Source organism: Quercus robur, chromosome 11 (assembly GCF_932294415.1).
Source record: "Quercus robur chromosome 11, dhQueRobu3.1, whole genome shotgun sequence".
Classification (NCBI taxonomy): Eukaryota; Viridiplantae; Streptophyta; class Magnoliopsida; order Fagales; family Fagaceae; genus Quercus; species Quercus robur.
Window position 1 is genome coordinate 15,311,463 of NC_065544.1, and position 26,392 is coordinate 15,337,854.

The 26,392-nt window shown below is 40.2% G+C and overlaps 2 protein-coding genes and 1 pseudogene across 2 annotated transcripts in view; 2 read left to right on the top strand and 1 right to left on the bottom strand.

Moving 5' to 3' along the window:
• Window positions 1-19,105, top strand: part of LOC126706966 (ankyrin repeat-containing protein ITN1-like) — a 223,625-nt gene extending 204,520 nt beyond the window's left edge. The window contains exon 9 of the mRNA XM_050406557.1: window positions 18,117-19,105. Coding sequence (XP_050262514.1) covers window positions 18,117-18,731 — 615 coding nt within the window. The 3' untranslated portion in view covers window positions 18,732-19,105. The remainder of the gene's footprint in view (window positions 1-18,116) is intronic.
• On the top strand, window positions 5,258-7,152 carry LOC126706970 (uncharacterized). Its single transcript, XM_050406562.1, has 4 exons — window positions 5,258-5,673; window positions 5,754-5,933; window positions 6,006-6,403; window positions 6,487-7,152. The coding sequence occupies exons 1-4, from the start codon at window positions 5,397-5,399 to the stop codon at window positions 7,018-7,020; spliced, it is 1,389 nt and encodes a 462-aa protein (XP_050262519.1). The 5' UTR covers window positions 5,258-5,396; the 3' UTR covers window positions 7,021-7,152.
• A 2,798-nt stretch (window positions 19,106-21,903) lies between the features above and the next one.
• LOC126706969 (pentatricopeptide repeat-containing protein At1g05600-like) lies at window positions 21,904-24,847 on the bottom strand (annotated as a pseudogene).
• Window positions 24,848-26,392: the final 1,545 nt, after the last annotated feature.

A 26,392-nucleotide genomic window follows, 5' to 3' on the forward strand; every position in this document is an offset into this window, starting at 1 on the left:
GGATCTTGGGCTTAAATCTTTTTTTAATGGATTTGGGCCTACCATCTTTTTCCTTATTATGAGCTTAGGCCTTTTATTATTATTATTATTATTTATTTATTTTATGGAGTTCAACTCACTGTGCCATTTTGGGCCTTGGTGCAGCATTGTAACTTTTTAGACCTTAACAATATTAAATACCCATAATGCCTTTCCAAAGAAAAACTATATAAATGCAATGAGATAATGATGCATGGGGCGGGTTTGGGGGGGGGGGGGGGTAGGAGCCCAAAGAAAAGACACAATCAATAGGATCTATCCAAGGTATAATTGGGCCTAACTGTTCATCAAATCAAACCCAGCCCAATCAAGAAAATCGAAGTACTAGGTGGATCAAGAAAACCGAGGATGGCAATTTGTCCGAGGAGGCCGAGGAACAGATACTTCTTGGGAAACAGGAGGAAAGCCACAAAAGTTATGAGATTGGAAGTCGAGGAGGACCATGGTAACATACGAATAAAAGTGGGGGGAAACTTCCAAATAAAGCATTCATCACCTTCGCACTAAATGCTCTTCAACAACTCAGCCTATCGCATTAATGGCAGAATGACCCCTGAATAATGCCTTCACAAGCCTGTAACCTACTCTTCCACCACCAGTAAAGTAGTGATAGGACAACTATTCAAAGAGAGATCAACAACCCTCCAAGTGGAAGGCTGGGATGCAATTCAAATGGTTATAAAAGGGAGGAAGATCCTACCTAAGAGGGGATCGAAAAAAGAGGAGAGAGAAAAGAGAGAAGAATCATACCACAAATTGTAACTCCACTCAAGAACAAGTGATCCTTGGCCAAATCGAGGAGAGTGATTATGAGGACTATGGCCCAAAATAATGTGTTGGGCCTTGGGCCTTGTCCGAGGACACTAACAAGTCCGAGGAGAGAAACACGACTTAGATTATCTACGTTACAAGCCTCATTAGTGGGAGACAAAGAGAAGAAGGTCCGAGGAGGAACTCCTCCTCGACCACGACAGACCCAGGCCAAATGTATACTCAAGTAGTTGAAGTATGCCCCCTGAATATGTAAAAAGGAAGAAAACTCAAAATATCTAAGGAAAAGTTGTCACCACCACATTAAATGCACTGCTGCTACTTTTTTGGCCGCGTTAATGTGGAGAAGACCCCTGAACAGTGTTGTCTTAGCTGCCGCAACTCACAGAGGACTAAAAGGGGTGTCTGATGGGATGGGTGCTCAAGTGGGGGTTCAGGTGATCAATAAGTGTAAGGTCCAGATGATCAGGAAGAGCCTATATAATGTGGAAAAACCCCCATAAAGAGGGGGCAGAGAAAAAAGAGGAAGAGAATACTGTAGCATAAAAAATAAAAAAAAACAAAAAAAAAAACCCTAATGTGGTGATCTGTATTTATAAGTAAAATTCTAGTCTCCTTGGATGGAAGGTCCTTTGATCATAATAACTTTTATTCGTGTCTGATTGCTTCTTAACCCCATGTAAGTCGTTGCTCAACTCATCTAAACCTAGTTCTTTGACCCATACTCTACAAAATTCATTGTATTGGGTTCTTTGGACCAGGATTCCATACAGTTCGGGCTTGGGCTCCAAACTTTGTCCCTACAGTGATAAATAAGATTTAGTTACCATTTGTTCAACTTCTATCTGTGTTGGGCTATCCTTGTAGTTTTTCTCATTTCTTTAATCACAAAGTCGCTTCCTTAAGGAATCAAAACATTGGCTTGCATTCCCATCTTTACAAATTAGTTGTATTGGGTTTCCATCCTAGCCCATTCTAAGTGGGTTGGGCTTGAGTTTAGTTTTTTCCCCTACACATGGTATGATAGGAGAGGCCATGTGAACAGGGGCAGAGCTATGTACATGGATGGGGACCATGGATAGTGGCGGAGCCACATTGGGACCCAAGGGGGCCTTGGCCCCCCCAAAATATTTGAAAAAATTAGTATATATATAGTAGAGTTATTTTAATAAAGAAAGGTTATATTCACAATATTTTTATAATAAATCTTAAGTGGCAAGTTATTATTGGCTGTTACGTGTGCGTAAAAAAGTTATTTAGTTGTGGATTAAAATTAGAACTAATAACAACTTACTACTTAGGATTTATTGTGAAATTTTTGTAAAAATATTGTAGAGGTAGCACTTAAATAATTTTCCTCCACTACATAACCATGTGTGTGGTTAAAATACTTCCTACAAAAGCAGGTGTGTAGCTGTGTAGGCTACTCTCACTTTCTCATATTTTTATTTGTTCTTAAAATATTAAAATAATCAATGTATCATAACATCATAAATGTATATGATTAAAATATATTATTTTTATCATTTTATATATATATATATATATATATATATAAAATAATATAACATGTATCTGGTTGTAGTTATGGCTATTTTTTTTATATATTGAAATTTGAATGATTGTTTTTTCTTTTATTTAAAAATCTTTAAATTATTAGTATTTTTTAAAATTTTAGTCATTATATTTAATGGGTGATAATTTAATTTGAAAAATCTAGGTTCATGGACAAGTTTAGGAATTGGTAATTCAGAAATAATACACTTTTGGGTTTTGATTATTAAATTGTATGTACATTACTATTAGTATGGATATAATTAATATATACACAGAAATAATTAATTGTCTAATTTTATGTTTGGCCCCCCCAAATATAAATTCCTAGCTCTGCCACTGGCCATGAACCCCCAAAATTTTGAAATTTCCTTATATATATTCAAAATTTAGCTTACAAAAATAAGAGTTGTCCCCCCCAAATATATATTTGAATTAGTCCAATGATGCTCATAAAAAAATAATTAGTCTAATAGTTATAGAGACTATTAATTTTGTTTTTTGCAATTTTATTTTTTACTGTAAAAATATGCTCTTATATCTGTTAAATATTTGATAAAGTTTGGTAACAAATATGTTTGGATCTATCTTTTTCAACCCATTATGTGGTGATTAACAAGTCACTGACTAAAAAAAAAAAAAAAAAAAATATTGTCACTAAAACTACACATGAAATGTCTCTTTAGTTGCCACATAATGGGTTAGAGTAAGATAGTTTCAAATATGTTTAGAGCCTAACTTATTCCTCCAAGTTTTGGATCATTTATGTTTTTAAAAATTTTATTAGTTCAATTAAAAGATTTTTTACTTCAAGTCTATTTGAGATTCACTTTTTTTTTTTTTTTTCTTTTTGCTCATAATTTTTTTTCTCCAACTCTTTCACCCACGTTTCCAAGTCATTCGTACACGCTTTCTTCCTCTCCCATGCTTGTTGTGCTGAAACTCCTACCAAAAAAATCAAGCCCGAACTACCGCCAATATTATGGCTCCCAAAAGCAAAAAACCATACTGAACCATGGTGAAACCAAAAAATCACAAAAAATAAAAGAAAAAGGGATATTTTTATTTAAAAGTTGTATGCTTTAATTATACATTTTTAATGAGGGAAACTCAATATTCTTTTTTTTTTTGGGTATTCAACTCAATATTCGTTTATGACTTATTATTTTGATATTTTTTTGAATATTAACTTACCCAAAAGCCTTGGTACGTAAAGTACGGATTTTACCATTATAAATTCTTGTAAAAGAAAATGTTTAGCTCTTTTTTTTTTTTTTTCAATAGTTGTAAAAGGTTAACCATTACAAAGATTCATTGTGAACAATATCAGCAATACAACAAGGGATCTATTCTAGCCACACGAGTTAAGATCTTAAACCTAGAGCATTCCGTGCTAACGTATGGGCTCCTAGTCAGCTTCTCGGTTGGTATGGACAAACTCCCACCTACCCAAAAGCTTAGCAGAAAGCTTTGCTTCTATAATGACTCCTGATGACGTCGATTACCGTCACCAATGGGTCACACCGTACTCGCGACTCGAATTGAACCTGCACGACGAAACAAACTAAAGAATCCTTCAGAGAGCACCGGTGTGGTGCCGGCCAAAGACTCTCCGACGGTCAAGTTAGACTTCCTCTGTTTTACTTAGTGCGTTAGAGAGGGTTCATAAAAGCATACCTCGATTTCTGTGGGTATTACGCCTTTTATAGTGATAAGGGGTTGACTTTCCCTTTTTGGTTCCCACATCTTTTCAATGTGGGACTCTATTCCCAATTCTTCCAAACGTGGTGAGCAAGGATTCTCATTACCGGATCATGGGCCCTTGCTGCGTCAGTAGTGATGGGCCTTCAAAGCTGGGACCATACCTACGCAGGCCCAAGAGACCCAATCCGTCAGGCCCATTAAGGTAAGCCCATCATGCCCAATATTTTATCATCTTCAGTTGCCCCCTTCACCCCGATGATCCGTCACCTTTAAGGTCAAAGGATCAGTGGGGTGACGGTCCTTACATATGGATATGACGGATTCATGCAAAATAGAACGACGGTCCTAGCTGGATCAACCCGTCAAAGGGAGAATCATCCAGTTGACGGATACATGGCAGGTACAAATCTGTTGGTACGTACTGACAGGTTGTCAGCATTTATTAAGCATGCCACGTGTCACTCTCTGAATGGTCGTTGTATAGGATCGAAGCGTCGCTTCGTCTTCCGTGCACTTCCTATATATATAAGGCGCCTCACTCTTTCATTTTTCAATTTTCACTCAGAAAACACTTGTCAGAGCGAAGCCGTCAACCCTGTCAGAGCAAAGCCGTCAACCTTATCTGTGCAATCCGTCGAGGACGAATACTCGCTGATTACACCAACCGTCACCTGTCCTCTGCTAAGTTCGGTAAGTGCTTCTAATTTACTATAGTCAAGTTACATTCTCTTCCATGCATTGTTGTTAGGCTTTCCATACCCGTCAACACTTTCAAACCCGTCGGTCTTAGGTTTTATTGTCAATTGTAGGAAATGTCTAGTGCGTCAAGTAACCAGTCGGTGGTTCGTGATGGGACGGAATACGAGGATGTATACCCGTCTGGTCATAAAGACCAAGAGAGCCCCGGCGAAAGTAGGAGTCCGTCTGCCTCCTCTTCATCCTCAACAAATGAGGATGTGGAGATAGTCGAAGTAGAGGGTTCCGATGATGACGGGGATCAACAACTGGAGTCCGTTGTAGGCGCTGATGGACTAAGGCAGTTCATCATGTTGCCAGAGTGGACTGTTCATAGGTTTACATCCGTCATCAGGGAGAAACATTTCAGCACCTTCAGGACCAACTTCCAAATCCCAGACTATGTCTCCATCCGTCTACCATATGTGTCGGAGAAGTGTTATTACGAAGGGGTAGACGGTGTAGGAGTGTACGAACAGGCATTGAAGGCTGGACTTCGATTCCCGCTTTCTACCCTTCATAGGGAACTCTTGCAGTATCTGGGGTTGTCCGTCACCCAGATATCCCCTAACGCCTGGAGGGTCTTCATAGCCATGGAGATTCTCTACGGTGCAATGTCAAACGGGGAAAGGAAATTGACGGTCCGTGAATTTCTTCACTGTTACCGTCCAGACGAGATTTCTGGATCAAGGGGGATGTACAGTTTTGCCAGTCGGAGCCCCTTGTTGAAGGTGATCTTTGAGACCCCAGACTCAAATAGAGACTGGAAGAGTCGGTACTTCTTCCTGGAGGGTGATAGATGGATGAACCATCCAGGGGAGACGGAGTTCATGCCCGTCGACACAACTTGGGCAGTTATAAATCAGACACGTATGCATCCGTCTAAATTTTGTGTTGCTTTTCATATCCGTCCAGTTATATGTGTATATCTTGATCATCTTTCTTTGCAGGTAGACGGCGCCCACAAGTCAGCCTCGAGGAGTTTAGCTTCCTTGAAAAGGTTTGCAAGAAGACTACGCCGGAGGAAAGGACTTGGGCGAAGTTGGTGAACCCGAGGACCATACATTGGTACTGCGACGGTCCTGAGCCCACCCAAGAAGCGATAAGATACGACGAGCGAGTTCACAAACGTAAGCCCGTCAACTTTACTTGTCATTTACTTTGCTTTATTTTGTTTTAATTTCATCCGTCATTATTTGCAGAGATGGATGACGCAAAGAGGAGAGCTTTGATCAAGTCCCAAGCCGTCAAGAAGAGGGAATCCGGCGAGGAGGTTCCTAAGGCATCAGCTTCAGTCCCTAAAAGGAAACTGACGACAAAATCCGACCGTCCCTTTAAGCAACCAAAGGTCTCTCTTGAACCTGTGGTTGGCTTAATGGCTGAGGGTAACAAGGCCGTCACCCCAGCGAAGCAGGGGAAGGGCAAAGGATTGATGGCGGTCCCAGACGGTAAGCAAGAGAGACCTCCTTCCCTTCTTCGTGATGACTCCAAGTATGCATTGGAGAAACTGTCGTCCATCATCACGGCAGAAGACTACGAAGACCTGGGAAACCATTCGACGGAGGCCATGGGGGAGACGGGCCTCTTCGCCGTCGCTCAGGTTGGTTATGTTTGTCAAATAAGTTTTTGTTTTTCATTCTTCCTGTTACTTACATTATGTGACGGTCTCTTTTCTACTTGCAGTCCTTGGTCATGATGAAGGGACTACTTGACCGGTGTCTCAACCGTGAGAGTAGCTTGGACCGGGTGCGCGCGAAGGCGCAGCAGACGGAGGAAGAGCTCGGACAACTTCAGAGATGGAGGTCCAAGATGGAGAAGAAGCTGGAGCTTTCTGAGCAGGCGAGGAAGGAGCTTGAGGAGAAGACGGCCACTTCGCTGACGGTCATAGAGAACAAAGAAGCTGAGATAAAACAACTCAAAGAAGAGATCCGTCAGGCTAGAGTGGCAGCCGTCGAGGAGTACCGATGCTCGGAGTCCTGTTTGGGCGAGCTGTCGGACTCCTTCCTCCAAGGATTCGATGATTCCCTCCGTCAAGTCAAGAAGGCTTATCCAGAGCTGGACTTGACAATGGTCAAACTTGAGGACCAAGCCCAGACTTCTGCCCTCCCCGTCGCCTCCGAAAATACGGAGGACCTTTTTGGAGACGGTGCTGCTCAGGGAGACGGAGAGTCCGCCCCGTCGAAGGATGTCCCAGATGCTGAAGAAAAGAAAGATTGATGCATATGTACTTTATTTTGTGAACAATCCGTCTTTCTTTTTTATTCATTTTTTAAGACAATCCGTCCCTTTTTTTGTATTGAACATTTGCCTTTGGGGCTTTTGGCTTAAAAGTTCACATGCTTTTTATAATTGTTTGGTGCTCTGTTTAAAACTCCGTCTACCTTCTTGAGGGATTATTTTTGTGAGGATATTTGTTAATCTGTGATTATCCGTCCACATTGCAGACTTGTTATCTTGTGTTGATTGAGCATTTACATCGGTGAGGATTTTCCTTCTCCGTCTGTTTTGAGGGGTTTATTATGCGGACCGTCCACTTAGTGGCGTTGTTCATCACTTTTAAATATATCGCGTATTTAATGGACTTGTAGAAAATTTTAACGTAGCCAGTATACGTCCACTTTGCGAAAACGTCCATCTATTGTATCCGTCCACCTTGGGACTTTATTTCATGTAGGACAGTCCGTCCATCTCAAGGACTTTATTTCATGTATTTCAACATCTTAGTGATCCGTCCACTTTGTGGACTAATTGCATCACCTTTGTGATCCGTCCACTTTGTGGACCTATGTCACATCACCTAAGTAGTCCGTCCACTTGGTGGACTTATGTTTCATCACCTTAGTGATCCGTCCACTTTGTGGACTCATATTTCATCACCTTAGTGATCCGTCCACTTTGTGGACTAATTGCATCACCTTTGTGATCCGTCCACTTTGTGGACCTATGTCACATCACCTAAGTAGTCCGTCCACTTGGTGGACTTATGTTTCATCACCTTAGTGATCCGTCCACTTTGTGGACTCATATTTCATCACCTTAGTGATCCGTCCACTTTGTGGACTCATATTTCATCACCTTAGTGATCCGTCCACTTTGTGGACTTTTGTTTCATCACCTTAGTGATCCGTCCACTTTGTGGACTTTTGTTTCATCACCTTAGTGATCTGTCCACTTTGTGGACTCATATTTCATCACCTTAGTGATCCGTCCACTTTGTGGACTAATTGCATCACCTTTGTGATCCGTCCACTTTGTGGACCTATGTCACATCACCTAAGTAGTCCGTCCACTTGGTGGACTTATGTTTCATCACCTTAGTGATCCGTCCACTTTGTGGACTCATATTTCATCACCTTAGTGATCCGTCCACTTTGTGGACTCATATTTCATCACCTTAGTGATCCGTCCACTTTGTGGACTTTTGTTTCATCACCTTAGTGATCCGTCCACTTTGTGGACTTTTGTTTCATCACCTTAGTGATCTGTCCACTTTGTGGACTTATGTTTCACTACCTTAGTGATCCGTCCACTTTGTGGACTCATATTTCATCACCTTAGTGATCCGTCCACTTTGTGGACTTTTGTTTCATCACCTTAGTGATCCGTCCACTTTGTGGACTCAGGGTGATCGTCCCTGTAGGACGATCCGTCAACCTTGTGGACGTAGTGGGATCGTCCCTGTAGGATAATCCGTCCATCTTGCGGACGTAGTGGGATCGTCCCTGTAGGATAATCCGTCCATCTTGCGGACGTAGTGGGATCGTCCCTGTAGGATAATCCGTCCATCTTGCGGACTTCTATCGTTTCCGTTAACTTTTGTGGGCAATTGCAATGACATACATTCAAGTAGAAGATCAAAAATTGCATCTGATTGTAGAATGCGTAAAGGAAAAGTGCCTGCCCCCTTGGGCTTAAAAAAGGCACGACAATATTGTAGCAAAAATAGTTAAACAGTGCCAATAAAAGTTAATAATTCCCAAAAAGTCTTAAAAGAGAAACTGGTTGTCGTGTCGCTATCACTGGTAGTATTTCCTCAAGTGCTCGGCATTCCACGGATGTGGTAGCTTTTCTCCGTCTATTGTCTCCAGGTGGTATGTCCCTTTCCTTTTCCACGACGTAACTCTGTAGGGTCCTTCCCAGTTGGGGCCGAGTTTTCCTTGTGTAGGGTCTCTAGTTGTACCCATGACCCTCCTGAGTACGAGGTCTCCAACTTGGAAGCTTCTTTGTCGGACCCGGGAGTTGAAATGTTTGGACATGCGATCCTGGTATCTAGCGATCCTCTGTTCTGCTTCCGACCTGACCTCGTCTATAAGGTCCAGCTGTAGCCTCATGGATTCGTCATTCCTTCCCCCGTCGTGGTTGTGAACCCTGTAGCTCGTGAGCCCAACTTCCGCTGGGATGACTGCCTCGCTCCCGTAGGTCAGTCGAAACGGTGTCTCTCCTGTCGGGGTCCTCGCCGTTGTCCTATATGCCCACAGTATGCTTGGCAGTTCTTCTGGCCATATGCCCTTTGCCCCCTCGAGCCGAGTTTTGATAATCTTTAGCAAGGATCGGTTTGTGACCTCAACCTGACCGTTAGCCTGAGGATGGGCGGGGGATGAGTAGTGGTTTTTTATTCCTAGTTGTGAGCAGAAATCACGGAAGGGGCCGTTATCGAACTGCCTCCCGTTATCTGAGACAAGGACTCTAGGAATACCAAACCTACATACTATGTTCCGCCAGACAAAACTTCTAATGTTCTTTTCTGTAATGGTGGCCAAGGCTTCCGCTTCTACCCATTTCGTGAAGTAGTCAATGCCCACTACCAAGAACTTTAGCTGCCTTATCGCCGTTGGGAAAGGTCCCATGATGTCCAGTCCCCACTGAGCGAACGGCCATGGAGCCGTTATGGGGGTCAGCTCTTCAGCTGGCTGTCCGATAAAATTGCTGAACCTCTGGCATTTGTCGCATCTTTTAACATAGGACTCAGCATCCTTTTGCATGGTCGGCCAGTAATAACCAGCTCGTAACAGTTTGTGCACCAACGACCGCGATCCAGAATGGTTCCCGCATATTCCTTCGTGTACTTCCCTCATCACGTAGTCTGCCTCTTCAACCCCGAGGCATCTTTGGTAAGGACGGGAGAAACCTCTCTTGTAAAGAATGTCTTTTATCAAGACGAACCTTGCCGCTCGGACTTTTAGCTTTCTCGCTGCCTCCTTCTCCTCAGGCAATATCCCGTCCTTTAAGTATGAAGCTATCGGCGTAGTCCAGTTTCTTTCGGAGCGTATCTCCTGCATGTTGTCGGGGTCTATTAGCGGAAAGATTTGAACAAAGGGAAGTACATTACCCAGTGTTATCATGTGTTCTGCTGAAGCGGCTTTGGCTAGCCGATCAGCGAGCTCGTTGTCTCCCCTGGGGATCTGGACGAACGTTGCTTTTAGCCCGTCGACTCTAGCCCTCACTTGATCGAGATATCTCTTCAACCTTTCCCCTTTGCATTCATAATCTCCGTTTACTTGATTGGTCACGACTTGAGAGTCGCAATGCACGACCACACTTTCAGCTCCGGCGGCTTTGGCTAGGTCGAGTCCTGCTGCTACCGCTTCGTATTCTGCTTCATTGTTGGTAATGGGGAAGTCGAGACGGACCATACATTCAATCTTGTCTCCTTCAGGTGACAGCAATACTATGCCGGCTCCTCCAACTCGCTTATTGGATGATCCGTCGGTGTAGATGTTCCACTGGGGGGGTTCTTCTGCCCCCTTGTCCGCGTCATGCGTAAACTCAGCTATGAAGTCGGCTACAGCTTGTCCTTTGATGGCCACACGTGGACGATACTTGATGTCAAACTCACTCAATTCTATTGCCCACAGCGTCAGTCGACCTGCGGCCTCAGGATTACTTAGTGCCCTTCGCAAGGGCTTGTCGGTCACTACGTTCACGGTATGGGCTTGAAAGTAGGGCTTGAGCTTGCGAGCCGCCGTGACCAACGCAAAAGCGAGTTTCTCCATAGGTTGATATCTTTCCTCGGCACCGCGGAGCGCCCGGCTGGCGTAGTACACGGGCTTCTGTGCTCTGTCCTCCTCTCTGATTAAGGCCGCGCTGACGGCCACAGTGGAGACGGCCAAATAGAGGAAGAGCTCTTCACCTGGTTGCGAGGGGCTCAGTAGAGGTGGTGAAGATAGATAGGTTTTTAACTCCTCGAATGCTCGTTGACACTCGTCCGTCCACTCGAATGACTTTTTCAATGTTCGGAAGAAAGGTAAACATTTGTCCGTCGCTCTCGACACGAATCTATTCAATGCCGCTACCTTGCCGTTAAGGCTCTGTACTTCCTTCACGTTTCTCGGGGGGGCCATCTCCATTATGGCTCGGATTTTGTCCGGGTTAGCTTCAATCCCCCTTTGAGATACCATGAATCCTAGGAATTTTCCTGCCGTTACACCAAACGCGCACTTTCCTGGATTGAGCTTCATGTTGTAGGATCGGAGTGTGCCGAATGTTTCCTTGAGATCTTCCAAATGGTCTTCCTCCTTCCGGCTCTTCACCAGCATGTCGTCGACATAAACTTGGACGTTCCTCCCGATTTGCTGTGCGAACATCTTGTTCATTAGTCTCTGGTATGTTGCCCCTGCATTCTTCAGACCGAATGGCATTACTTTGTAACAGAAGAGACCTTGACTGGTTACAAACGAAGTCTTCTCCTGGTCGTCCTCGTGCATGCGGATCTGGTTATAACCCGAGAAAGCATCCATGAAGCTTAGCAATTGGTGTTGAGCCGTCGAGTCCACTAGGATGTCGACCCTTGGGAGGGGATAGCTATCTTTGGGGCATGCTTTGTTAAGATCGGTGAAGTCCACGCACATCCGCCATTTGCCACTCGTTTTCTTCACCATTACCACATTCGCCAGCCAATCGGGGTAGTAGACTTCCCTGATAAAGCTTGCATCTTGGAGTTTGCGGACCTCTTCCGCTATTGCTTGGTCTCGCTCCGGGGCGAATACTCTCTTCTTTTGTCGGACGGGTGGGAACGAGGGCAACACATTCAACTTATGTACCATGACCGAGGGATCGATTCCTGGCATATCGTCATGGCTCCAAGCGAACACATCCTTATTGCTCCTCAAGAAAGCTACGAGCTCTTGACGGATTGCGGGTTTGACAAGCGTTCCGATCCTGGTAGTTCGATCTGAATTGGAACTGTCGAGAACTATCTCCTCTAGCTTCTCAGTAGGTTCTGCCGTCGTTCGGTGTTCTTCTATGTTCAAGGCCTGGATCTGGTCTTCCACCTCCATCATAGCTACGTAGCATTCTCGTGCGGCAATTTGGCTTCCGCGTAGCTCTCCTACCCCATACTCCGTTGGGAACTTGATCATCAGGTGGTATGTTGATGTTGCCGCCTTCCACGAGTTGAGAGTGGGCCGTCCAATAATAGCATTGTAGGCTGACGAGCAATCGACCACCAGGAATGTTACGTCCTTAGTGATTTGTTGGGGGTAGTCTCCTACCGTCACCGGTAACGTGACGGCGCCCAAAGGGAATATCCTACTCCCCCCGAAGCCAACGAGCGGGGCGTTTGTCGGTATTAGCAGTTCTCTATCAATCCTCATTTGTTGGAATGCCGGATAATACATGATGTCGGCCGAACTACCGTTGTCGACCAACACCCAGTGGATGTTGTAGTCGCCTGCCCGCAAGGTGACGACGAGTGCATCGTCGTGTGGATGGTGTAGGCGTCTTGCATCCTCCTCCGAGAACCCGATGATGGGGCCTTCCCTTCTAGCCATCTTTGGTACCGTGCCTGCCAGCTGGACATTCTGTACCATCCGAAGGTACGTTTTGCGAGCCTTTTTGGACGATCCGGCCGAAGCTGTTCCTCCAATTATCATCCTTATGTCCCCTATTGGGGGCCTTGGCCGCTCGTTTTCTCGACGGGGGTGTTGTTCTTGTTGGGGTTGATCCATTCTTTCCTTGCTGACGAACTTCTTCAGCTTTCCTTGTCGGATAAGGTTTTCGATTTGTTGCTTCAAGTCGTAACAATCGGCAGTGTCGTGACCATGGTCACGGTGGAAGCGGCAATATTTGTCTCTTGACCTTTTGTTGGGATCACTCTTCAGCTTTCCCGGAAACGTCAGGGATCCTTCGTCCTTAATCTGCATTAGGACTTGGTCTATCGGAGCGGTCAACGGGGTGAAACTTGTGAACCTTCCACCCATGGGTTTTGGACGTCTCTCGTCCCTTCGATCTCCCATCCGTCCTTTTTTTCGCCCCTGGTCCTGTCGGGGATCCTCTTGTCTGTCTCTTTTCTTCGGTCTGTCTTCTCTTGCTAGTAGAGCGTCTTCAGCGTTCATATACTTGGTGGCCCTGTAAAGCACCTCCGACATTGTCTTTGGGTCGTTTTTGTATAGGGAGAACAAAAACTTACCCCCCTTCAGCCCGTTTGTGAACGCGGCCACCAATATTTTGTCGTCGGCTTCGTCGATCGTGAGCGCTTCTTTATTGAAGCGTGATATGTAGGCCCGTAACGTCTCCTCCTCTCTCTGCTTGATGTTCATCAGACAAGCCGTGGATTTCTTGTACCGATGTCCTCCAATGAAGTGTGTAGTGAACTGAGCGCTCAGCTCTCTGAAGGTGCCGATGGAGTTTGGTGTCAGGCGGCTGAACCAAATCCTTGCCGCGCCCTTCAGGGTTGTAGGGAATGCCCTACACATAATTGCGTCCGCCACTCCCTGGAGGTGCATCAGGGTCTTGAAGGTCTCTAGGTGATCGAGGGGGTCCTTGACTCCGTCATAACTGTCCATGCTTGGCATGCGGAACTTACTCGGCAGGGGGAAGGAGTTGACGGACGCCGTAAATGGCGAGTCAGTCCGGTTGACAAGGTTGTCAAGATCGCTGGACACTCGCCCCTTGAGAGCGTTCATCAGGACTTCCATCTGTTCCTTCATCGCCTGCATCTCTGCGATGATGGGTTGTGGAGCTGTGTCCGTCACTGAGGGGATGCTAGCGTCCCGTCGCACTTGTTTGCTCGGTGCGTTGCTCTCCTGAGGTCCGTCATTATTTCTCCTCTCCGCACTGTTCCCTTCTTGATCTCCCTGGCTATTCACGGCTGCACTCTTTTGATTCAGCTGTTCCGTCAGGTCGTGGTTTTGTTTGGTGAGGCGCTCCACAGCTGCGGCGAGCGTCTTGACCTGTCTCTCAAGGGCAGTCGTAGGAGCTTCTTCTTGGACGTCATTTGTGGTTGCCATCGAGCGCGTGAGTACCATGTAACTCCTTTATCTAGGAAATGTTACCGTACCCGGTCGTCGATTCCCCACAGACGGCGCCAACTGATGACGTCGATTACCGTCACCAATGGGTCACACCGTACTCGCGACTCGAATTGAACCTGCACGACGAAACAAACTAAAGAATCCTTCAGAGAGCACCGGTGTGGTGCCGGCCAAAGACTCTCCGACGGTCAAGTTAGACTTCCTCTGTTTTACTTAGTGCGTTAGAGAGGGTTCATAAAAGCATACCTCGATTTCTGTGGGTATTACGCCTTTTATAGTGATAAGGGGTTGACTTTCCCTTTTTGGTTCCCACATCTTTTCAATGTGGGACTCTATTCCCAATTCTTCCAAACGTGGTGAGCAAGGATTCTCATTACCGGATCATGGGTCCTTGCTGCGTCAGTAGTGATGGGCCTTCAAAGCTGGGACCATACCTACGCAGGCCCAAGAGACCCAATCCGTCAGGCCCATTAAGGTAAGCCCATCATGCCCAATATTTTATCATCTTCAACTCCCTATTAGGAAAAGTTGTCTAAAGGGTAATGGAATGCTTTGATCACCTATAGGATTAGTTTGAAGATTACATATTATTTTACAAACTTATATGTAGGGACGGAGTTAGGACTTGGAGTTAGAGAGCGGCTCTGTTGCTAGCTGTATGCAACAGTTTTGGCCTTTGACTCTACTACTTTATCACTAAAGATTTTTGTTTAAAACATTTCAAATGACTAAGTTGTTTGTTTTGGGTAAAATAGATTGATTGGACTTAATTTTTTTTAGCTTTATTATTGGTAATTTTTGTTGTTGGGCTAGTTTTTTTGGACTTGTATATTTTGTTTTAGATTTAATCTATTAATTTTTTTGTTTCTCAAAAAAAAAAAAAAAAGGCCTTTAAAAGGTGGAAAATGCTAAAACTACAAATTGCTAATGTAGTGAGTGGTTATTGATAAATAAAAAGTGATGCAAATGTGCGAACCGATAAGAATTTGCTACCTCAATAATTTGTAAAAATGTTGTAAAAAAGTGTCTAACTATAACATCACTCTTGAAAGAGATGATGATATTGTTAAGGAAGGCAAAATGTAATTTTATTGAACAAAATTGCTAAAATGAGGGCTCCTTTGGATAGAGGGGGAGTGGAGAAGAGTAGAGTAGAGTCGGCTAAAAATAGGCTAATTTTGGGTCAAATTTACTTTACTTTACTCTACTCCCCCCATTCCCTTCAATCCAAATGGACCATTAGGAGGAGCCATTACACATAAACCCATAATTTTTTCTCCATCAATCACACTTGCAGCGAGTCCAATAAGTCAATACTGTACCAATACCAAGGAAATATATCATACTCTTCATTAAATGGGTACCGGTATTCTTCCAAAACGTATCGGAAAAACTATTGGGTTGTACCGGCCTATTTCAGCACTACCGGCCATTACAATTAAAAAAAAAAAAAAATTGATAAAAAAATTACTAAACTTTTTTTTTATTTATTTAATCTAATATTTTAGTTAGTGTACTTAAACTAATATGTAGCATATAAAATATGTAGATTTTCGTACTCAACATTTTTAGGTAGTCAAAATAGGTTAGTGTATATATATTTGTTAGGCAGTCAGGTGGAGCCGCCACTGCTCTCATCTTATCTTTTTGGGGAGTGAGACCGTATAAATATCTATATTATCTCAAAAAAAAAAAAAAAAAAAAAAAATTCAAAGTCTAATTTAATATTCGTTATTATTATTTGATTTCAACCATGAACTTAACTATGGTTTCCAAGCCTATGAATTTTATTTACGAATGGTTATTTTTTGCTTGATACAACTAGTTCATATCATTGTTTAGCTGTTAAGCTCACTCCTTTCTTTTGATAAAGTTATTTTTTGGTAGAGTAGTTTTTGACTTTTTAAGAACGAGTGAGACGTTACGCCTTGTATGACAAACTTTAAAAAATATGCAGTCATTGGCTCATATAACTGGGTTTGTGGCGTCACAACACCAAAATTTTTATAGTTTATGTTCTGCTTAAAATTCCAGGCCAAACAACATCTGAGTACCTTTGCCTCTATCGAGCTGCCCTAGAAGGTAATTGGCAAGATGCTAAGAAAATACTTGAGGCTGATCGAGATACCATTCGATATTCCATTACACAAACGAAGGAGTCAGTTCTTCACATTGCACTCGCATCAAAACACATGGCTTTTGTAAAAGAACTGGTGCAACTTTTGACTGACGACGACTTAGAACTGAGAAACCAAGAAGGAGAAACAGCCCTTTGCTTTGCTGCGAAATCAGGAATTGTGGCAGTTGCTAAGGAGATGGTGATAAAGAAAAATAGACTCCCATTAGTCCGCAGTAAAGAAGAAAGGACACCACTTCACAAAGCAGCTTTGCTCGGACTTAGAGATATGGTGTCTTATCTATTCACTGTGACTTCTTTTGAAGGTTTGAGTCCTTCTGAACACATGGAGATCCTTGTGGCTACTATTACCAATGATATGTATGGTATGTCCCACATCTCAATAATTGTGAGTTTGAGGCAATTAATTGAAAATGCCATTACATCATTTGATGTCCTTACAGAAAATTTTGATTGGGCATGAAAACTTTGACAATGATCAAATGGATTTTTTTTATGGACAGATATAGCACTGGAAATATTGAAAAAAGATCGAACACTGGCAACTGCAAACAACGAAAAGAATATTGCAGCACTGAATGAGTTGGCCAGAAAACCTATTGCAATTGGCAGCAAAAGTCAGCTATCATTTTGGAAAAGATGCTTAAACTGTTAGTCTGACTCAAAACCGATTTCATGCTTTGTGTAGATATAACGTTTCCCAAGTAGGTCTTTATGTTATATTAAACACAATATTGACAACTTTACTCAAATCAACTTGAATGAGAAGCAGCTTATTCTCATTAAATTTTAGATGATATTTACTTCCTAAACCATCAGAAATTCTCATGAGGTAGACTTTTTTTTATTTGAACTGTCTTGTCCGTTGTAATACTTGTACTTGTTTCCTTTACAGACATATAAGAGCATTTTAATAAAGCTTTAAAAAAAAAAAAAAAAAAAATAGCTTGGTAGAAGAATAATGAGGGAAGTATATGTAATAAAATCATGTGAGAGTTTCTTTAGGTTATATGTGAGATTTTATGTTGGTAGGAATTCAGAAAATAAATATATACATACCCATTCATATGTCAAGTTCAAAGCAAGAGTTAAAAGGAGAGAAATATAAACATCGAAGTGTTCTCATACTCTTTCCTCTCCACTCCCTCCCTTATGGTTTGTTTGAATTGAGGAGAAAGGGAGAGGGAGCAATAGCCAACTCTACTTTCCCTCATTCAATTAAAGTAAAGCGGACTATTAGTGTACTTTGTGAGTGTTAGTCACGTTTTTTTATTATTGTGGGAGTGTTTTGGATTGTAAATGAGGAAAGCTCACCAATATTTGTCCCAACACTGTGCTCTTAGATTATATAATTAATATTTCTTTTTGACTAAATGATTTCTGAATTGATTTTTTCTCCCATTTTCCAGGGTTCAAAGGTGTCCGGAGGAACAAAGCTTCTATGCAGGCATTAGTCCATGAATTGGTTGAACTCGTCTCGAAGGTTCAACTATTCGAAGACAGAGAGTACTTGGCCACTGATGGCGGCAATATAATTTATGATGCTGCAAAATTTGGGAATAGTGAATTTCTTAACATACTTATCCGCTTTTATCCTAATATCATATGGACAACAGACAAAGACGGTCGAAGTTTATTTCACATTGCTGTTATAAATCGGCAAGAAAGTGTCTTCAATCTATTATATGAGACCGTTGCTGTCAAGGAAATAATTCTAACCTATGTTATGGAGGGTAAAAATGAGAACGTCATGCACTTAGCTGGATATTTGGCTCCGTTAAATCGACTACATATTGTATCAGGAGCAGCTCTTCAAATGCAACTGGAGTTGTTGTGGTTTAAGGTGGGTGTTAGTATGTATTATATTTTAGTTTCCTTTTCTTGTGCATGTTTACACTTACGAATTTACTACTCCAAAACTGTAGGGGCTAGAAATGATTGTGCTGCCTTCATTCCAGAAGATAAGGAACTCTGATAACCTAACACCGTGGGATTTATTTACAAAGGAACATGAAAATCTACGGAGTGATGGTGAAAAGTGGATGAAGGATACAGCTAACTATTGCATGCTTGTGGCAACACTGATTACCACTGTGGTTTTTGCTGCAGCTTTCACTGTACCGGGTGGTAGCAATCAAGAGACAGGCACTCCTATTCTTTTGAAAAGTATTTGGTTTAGGGTGTTTTTCATATTTGATGCAATAGCACTGTTATCGTCTTCGACTTCAATATTGGTGTTCTTGTCAATTCTCACATCACGTTTCACGCAAATGGATTTCCTCGTGTCATTACCATCAAAGTTGGTGTGGGGACTCACCGCCCTCTTCATCTCTATAGTAGGCATGGTGGTAGCCTTCAGTGCAACCTGCTTTTTGGTCTTTAAAAGTGAAATGCCGTGGCTTCCTACTGGTATAATTGCTTCGGCTTTTGTCCCAATTATTGTGTTCGTTTTGCTACATTATCAACTTTGGGCTGATATCATGCGCTCTACATACTGGTCTGGGTTTCTTTTTAAGCCGAGTAAACATAGAATCTTCTAATGGACAATGATGCCAATTGGGAACTGTTTGTGGTTGTCTACGTAATTCAAAGTGTCGACTTTTTACTGTTTCAAGAGCACCACAATTCGTTACATGACTATAAATTTGTGTCTTGGGATTGTATTCTAATAATCTTGATTGGACTACATCCGTCTTTTTTATTATTATTATTATTCATCTTGATTAAATTTCATTTGTATTTTTCCCCCTAAGCATTTCGGTTGTAGTAAGTGAAATTAAAGGTTTTAAGGAATAAGGATTGTGTGAATGTTTTTCATCAACAAATGTGGGACCAAATCAGAATTTATCTGAAACCTTTCTTCGAAGAACCTTCATTGTGTGGGTCCTTCATGTGTTTAAAGATGTTGGTTCTCAAAGTTATCACAAGGTTTCATTCAATTGTGATCTCTCCAGCTTGGAGGACAACCGTCTTATGTGTTTCAACAGGAGTGAAGGATGATCGTTTGGTTATAGCATAACTGGAGGTTCTAGGGATTGAACTTTGAAGATGATGAAGGCCTCTTCTTAGGTGTCATAAGAGCAGAGTCTTTAGCAAGAGAGAAGAAGAAAAATAACTTTTGAGTTCTTCTTTGAGCAAATTACACTCCCTTAAATGTAATAGGAGATGAAAATCCCACCCAAAGGTATTATAAATACAACAAATAAGTTCATCTCCTCCCACATTTACTTTCCTAATGGAATATTCTATTATATTAGTGTCAATGTGAAAGAGAATGCAATTATCAGTTGCATTATAAAACTTCAAAGGTGGGGAGTGTCATTTATTGAAGCATTTGGGGGTGTGTGTCATTTCGTGAAACCTCAATGGAGGTTGGAGTAATTTATCCTTTTTCTTTTAAGGATGAGTTGAATAATACAATAGAATAGAGCATCTTAAAGGATAAAATTCAAAAACAATCCCTAAAGTTTGGATTAATGTCATGTGTTACTATAACATTTCAAAAAACTATCCTTCTTTGATTTTAAATCATTAAAATAAAATTATTTTTTTGGAAACCACTCCTATACTATTTCCCAAAAGCCAAGACACTTCAAGCAGATAGCAAATGAAAATAAAAAGTTAACGTCTTGCATTAAGACAAAGGTTGAACTTATCATGCAATTGCAAATACCTGCAGTGTTTGAGGGAATCTCTCCATGGACTTTGGAGCCTTGAATTCGACAATTTTCTATGTAAGATGTAGCTAATTGGGCAACCAACCGAACAAAAGAGGTCCGAGGCCGAGGTTACAATCAAAGGTTTCTTGTCCTCTTCTGCATCTTGGTTAATCTGTGTGTACATATATTACATTGAAGCAGAAGTTGAATTTGACTTTAGGCTTGAGATTTGGAGTAGAATTTGCTAAAATGATCAACTTGAGAAAGTATAGCATATATCACACAGCATTTCATGTCACAGAGTAAAGATAGACACGCCAAAGTATAGGGAAAACAATGCAAAAAAACTAAAATGTAAGAAATGAGCAAAAGATGTGGCATATATACACATATATAAGAAAGAAGCAAAAATGAACGTCAAATTATGAGATTAGACAGACTAGGTACGTCCTTTTTAGATATGATTTAATTTCCTCCTGCTTGACTTGGCATTTGGGTCTCTACTCTTTCTTACTATTTTCCCTCTTAAGAACTGGATAAAAAGAAGAGAATCAAAGAGACAACAGACTAATCTATATGTTATAGAAGCTCACAAGCCAATTCTTTTACCCCAACAAGCTAAGCTGTCACTATTTTAAACACCAGGGCAAACAGAAATATGGAAAGGTAAAAGGTTTTAAGATTTGACTGGGGTTCAATTGGAGGTCGCACAATAATTAATTACAATTTAAATATAATAAATTTGTAAAAATTAGCCATGGTTACTGAAACTATATCTATAGAAATTTAAACAATCTTTAAACATACTTTCCCAACTCCTATGAGAAAAAAATGGAACCTCATGAAACGGAGCTCACTTCCCTTAGGTGCCAAAACTAATTTATTGTAAAGTAGAAGTGTAATTAATCCTTGCACTACAACAAAGCACAGTTGCATAAACAAACAAATGAATTCCAAAGTTTCACATTGTACGAGACAAAGATTTAACAACAACAACAACAAAACAAAACAATAGTACAAGATTTAATCTAAAGCAACATAAAAAGAGCAAATCGTAACTTACAAAATCAAAAGTACTCCGTATTTCATAAAGCAGTAAATTCGTATGCAAAATAACACCTTCTAAATCACATATAAATTATGAAAAGAAAGAATAAAAAAAAGTCAATAACCATTAATAAACACACTTACTGAGGTCGGCAATGAATGAGTCATAGCAAAGCTTTCTCAGAGCTGTGAAGAAAGGGTCACTGCGTAAAGGCAGCAGTCTTGGTTTGATAAACCTGGAAAATATTATCCCTTTTTTTTTTTTTTTTCAAATTCAAGTTCAATCCGCTTTTGAACACTGACAAATAAATTTCCTGATTTCCACTTAATTATAACAATATATTTTATTAAAAAAAGATATATATATATATATATATATGTAGTCAAAAAAAAATATTATACCAATACTGTGACATAGTTCTCTCTTTCATGCACTCCCTGCACTGGACTCAAGTCAAGCCCAAGAGTATTTACTATTACTCCAACAATCAAGCTCTTTCTCTCTAAACTACAGATATTGTAATTTTGCTTAATTTGGGTTTTGAAATTTTCAAATTGTCCTAAAATATTCAAATTTCAGCTTACTTTCTTCGCCCACCCATTGAAATCATCATTTTTTTTTTTCAAATCTCATTTGTGGAATGCTGAGATTACCATGAAAAATGGGTTTTAGAGGGATCAAAGAGGGATAAAAATGAAAAGGGAATCAAAGGGTTTGACGCAATGGTGTTTTACCTCTATATTAACATTTTAGTTGGTTAACAACCAAAATAACTCAAATGACCAATTTAGAATCAAATGCATTTTAGCCTATTTTGTTTCTTTTGCCAAGGTTTCATGCTCCAATGATATGGTCAATGACTAACTTTACGGATTGCTCAAATCTACAATCCCCATTTATATATTTTTTAATTATCATCATTATCATTATTATTGTTATTATTAATATTATTATAGTGATGCAATGGAAGATAATCAAATCCTAAGACCTCTAGCATTGGATAAATCCCATTTCTTCCAAAGAGTTTGAAGACTTGTGCACATTTTAATTGAGAACTTTATTTTACAATTTTCTCTGTCAAATTTGTCTAAAATATGCCTAGATCCAGCTAGAGGCTTCCTTACAATATTTTGCACTCCTTGTATAGGGCCATATGCTTCATGTGAGAATAGTTGCAGCCTAAAATGGTTATCAGTGTGACAAATTCTTTTAATGAAAAATGAAAATTTCTGATTGTGTATCTCCAGACTGACGATCTTTCTCATTATGTTCAGATACCATACAATTGAGAAAGAAAAATACGACTAAAAAAATGATTACACCATTATGATTTCTCCAACATGAACAAACAGAATCTAATAAACTAATTAAATGTCTGAGAGCATACCTCAGTGTCAGCCATGTTTGAAAATATAGATGCTACCAACAGTTTCCATGCAGAAAGTTCTGGCCTCATTCCCTGGCTAATCATCTCTTCCAACCACAAAACAGCTTCATATTGCCTGCCCATGGAGCAAAGACCCATGATAATTATATTATAAGTATCAACACTGCTAGGCCAGTGTGATTTGATTAACATATCCTGAAAATTTTGACCTGCTTCAAGATATCTCCTTTCATGACATATAATATCGATTAAAATGCTGTAAGTTTCCTTGTCTGCATTGCAACCCAACTTCTTAGCCATATCCTTCAAATACCCTACAGCAAGGACCGATTTCCTCTCATTACACAATCCTTTCAGCACAAGAGTATATCCCCTAACATTTGGTACACAATGTTCCCCCATTTCTTCTTCAATTACCTTCACTGCTGCATCAACATTCCCTCCCCTACACCACGCTGCAACCTTGGCTTCATAAGTTAAGTATGTTGGCCTAAATCTTCTTCCTTGCATTCAAATGATAACTTTGTTAGCCTCACTAATCTTACCTTCATTGTAAAGATCAAGAACCATAGCACTATAACTAACCAAACTGGGAATCCCACCTCTGATCAAAGCTTCATTAATCAAGCACTTGGTGCCTTCTATATCTTCACCAGTACTACACTGAATGAGATAAAGATGGTAGAAACATCGTTTAGGAGCCTTCAGCCCCTTCCTTAAAATTTACCAAGAATTTACACAGCCCTTTCAACTTGCCGATTATCACATAAAGCATATAACAAGGCTCTATAGACTACAATATCCACACCACTACCCTTCTGAGAGATCCTCCAAAACATTGAATACAACAAATGGGTGGCCTCATTCAACCTCCCATCTTCACACAACCCTTTCATTAGAATCCGATAGCTTTCCTTATATGGATAGAAAAATTGATAATTCATCTCTAGGAAGACTTGCAATGCAAGATCAGAAAAACCCCTCTGGCACAGAGCATCCATGAGCAAGTTCAGGAACCGAATCTGAGACTTCACTTCCCACCCATAAGAGCTCTATAAGAACAAGGGTTGAGCGGCTTCAAGTTCAGATTCATTGACCAATATCTGCAACAGGGTATTGAAAGATTCTATCCTATTCACACAGTTGAATTGAGGAATGCTTTTAAAAGAGAGACTGCTTCATCTAGCAGTCCAGCTAGCGCATAGGTTTTGATAGCATTAACAAAGACTGAACCTTTGCATTCACACAAATCTTCTTTCATCTCACAAATCCGTCCTGCATTTCCTAGGATGCCAATAATGGTGGCATAGACTGGACAATTATGACCATAATTGGGTTACTTATATTTGGCTTCCTTGAATATTTGGAGTGCTGTTAATGGGTTTTTCAAGTTCTGCATAATTTGAGAAGGGTGTGTCGGTGTCAAAAGTCTTGGCCATCCCACAATCATGGTGTTTTAATATCTAGTCAATCATACCTCCAACATCTGCAACATCACTGAAACAATAAGTCCTGAAAGATAAGCAAATAAGTCAGAACAGAATAGCAAATTTATTCATCTGCACGAACACATGATATATAAAAAATCCAAAACTCAAAGTGAATGTTGGGCATGTATTGTGTGTAGGCTTATGATTGCATTCTTTGTGAAAACAAATAATAAGAATTCCTTGCATGAGTTCAATCATGTTGAATTTTTATATTTCTTTGGCATAATATAGAAAAATTAACGTGCAGAGCCTTTGCATCTTTATATATAGGACAAAACAAAATAACATGGTGACTCTAATAAGATTACCTGAACTCCTACAAATATGTGTCAGACAGAGATCTTGTTAGTACATACAATCTTGAAGTACATTTGCATAAGCATTTCATCAAACACCTGAAGTGCAAACCTACGACTGTTTGCTAAGATTCATATAAAGTATATCATAACATGTCAAATGTGAGCCAAAACAATATGAAAATTTTTAAAAGATACATAAAAAATTGAGAATATATATACACCCAATCATTATATTTGAATGTACATACTAGTTAAGGAAAAAACTAGAACTGGTACCCATGGCCCATTAATTCCAATGAGCAAATGATTTGGGGTATAAACATATAAAAGACACAAGCAATAACCGATGTCAACTTAATTTATGGTTTAGTTTTATCAACCCTTTATAATAAGTTCAGTAAAACAGAATGAATATAACAACTAGACCACCATTACCCACTGGCAACTTTTTTTTTTGGACCTGTTTTCTCATGAATTTTTACAAGATTAGACAATACACTAGTCAGCCCCCACAGCAATAAAATATTCATTTCGAAGCCCTTAACAGAACATAGAATGATCAGGACTCAAGAGGGTAATGTAATACAACACCAACACTCTTTTATCAGTTGGCTTTCCTTTCAGGACAGATTGCTTATTGGCTTCTTAATAAATGGGATTTCTCGTGTGCTTATTCTATAAAAACTTTACTGAAACTAGTGATCATTTTTTCCGTCGGGTATTCTCTCACTCCTAGAATTTGGTGCAATCTTATGCATTTGTTCACAAGTCACAAATTAGTGTGTCCATGGCATGAAGCTCTCAAGTGGGGTAGTGATAATTTACAGAGGGAAAATTTCAGATCCTCTTTGTTTTAAGTAGTGTGCGCTGCAATAATATTTACAGTGTATTTTGTTGTATTGAGCTTATCAATAATATCTCATCTGATTCATCAAAAACAGAAATTGAATAAACAAACAAATGTTTTCCAAGTTTCACTCTGTAACATCACAAAATAAAAATAAAAATAAATAAAGATATTGACAACTTAATCTAAAGCGAAATAAAAACTAAGAAGAGCAAATTATAAGCTACACAATCAAAAGCACTGCTCATTTCGTCAAGCGTTAATAAATCAACTAGAAGGTCTTAAGACTTATAATTCTTTACAGCTTAGCTATTGCTAAAACTCAAATTTGAAATTTCTAGAAGGGTTTGGCCCTAACTATGCCCAATTATTCCAGCAATCTTCAAGTTAAATTTAACACAACTGTTTAAATATTTGTCCTTTCATGAGATGAAGATGAGGAATCAAACTCAACAATTTAACAAGATATCAATTTCGTCATGTTTTTAGTAGCCAAACCTATAATGTCGGCTTTTCAAACTCCTCTACCTGGCCCAAAATAAGGTGGCGAATGAAGAATCCACTGTTCTTTCCACATCCTCCAAATTACATTGTGATTAATGTTCATCAAAAGCTCAGAATTATGTTCATTATCCAGTACCAACCAAAAGAGAATTATGTTCATTATCCAGTTCCAAAAAAGATTTTCAAGTTTCATCCGCAATCTCCCCAATATCTACATTTCATCAAAGCAAGCAAGTAGCAATGCCCCACACTGATGGACCAGACTCAAATTTTCTCCATTGTCTCCACTGTGACGGCATAACCCATACGGGTACAAATGAGTTGAATAAATACCTAGCAAAATTTTTTTACTATGATTTTATTTATTTATTCCGGATACAGTGGCGACACATATATCTTGAACGCTGGAGTAAGAAAAGAGAGAAACAGGGAGAAAAGGAAAACAAGGAATCTTCGAATTCGGCAAGCCCTCTACCGTTGACTGTGACCTCCATGCGGGTAGTCTGGTGGAAATAACTAAATAGACAAAATTTGTAGCAAATTAGTACTGTTTCAAAAATATTTAACGATATATTACTTTGCTTGATATTCATAAAATCAAGTTCTAAATAGCATACCTGAAATTTGTGTAATTAAAAAAGTAATGTGATACTCAATATTACGAAAATTGAGTACTTTTTTATAGTTCTCGATCCTACTAAAGTTGAGTACTTTTTTTTTTTTTTTTCCTTTCTTTCTTTCGTACAAAACTTTTAAAAGTACAGAAAATGGTGTGGCCTCAAATACTTAATCTGAAAGTTTTGTTTTGGGCTAAACAACTAGTGCTTATGTCCATTCCCACAACTTATCCATCAATTCAGACACTCCTATTCCAACTTCCAAAACACCATAAACCAAAAACAGTACTCTAATATTTAAAAAAAAAAAAAACAAAACAAAAAAATTATACTTTAATAAAAAAAAAGTT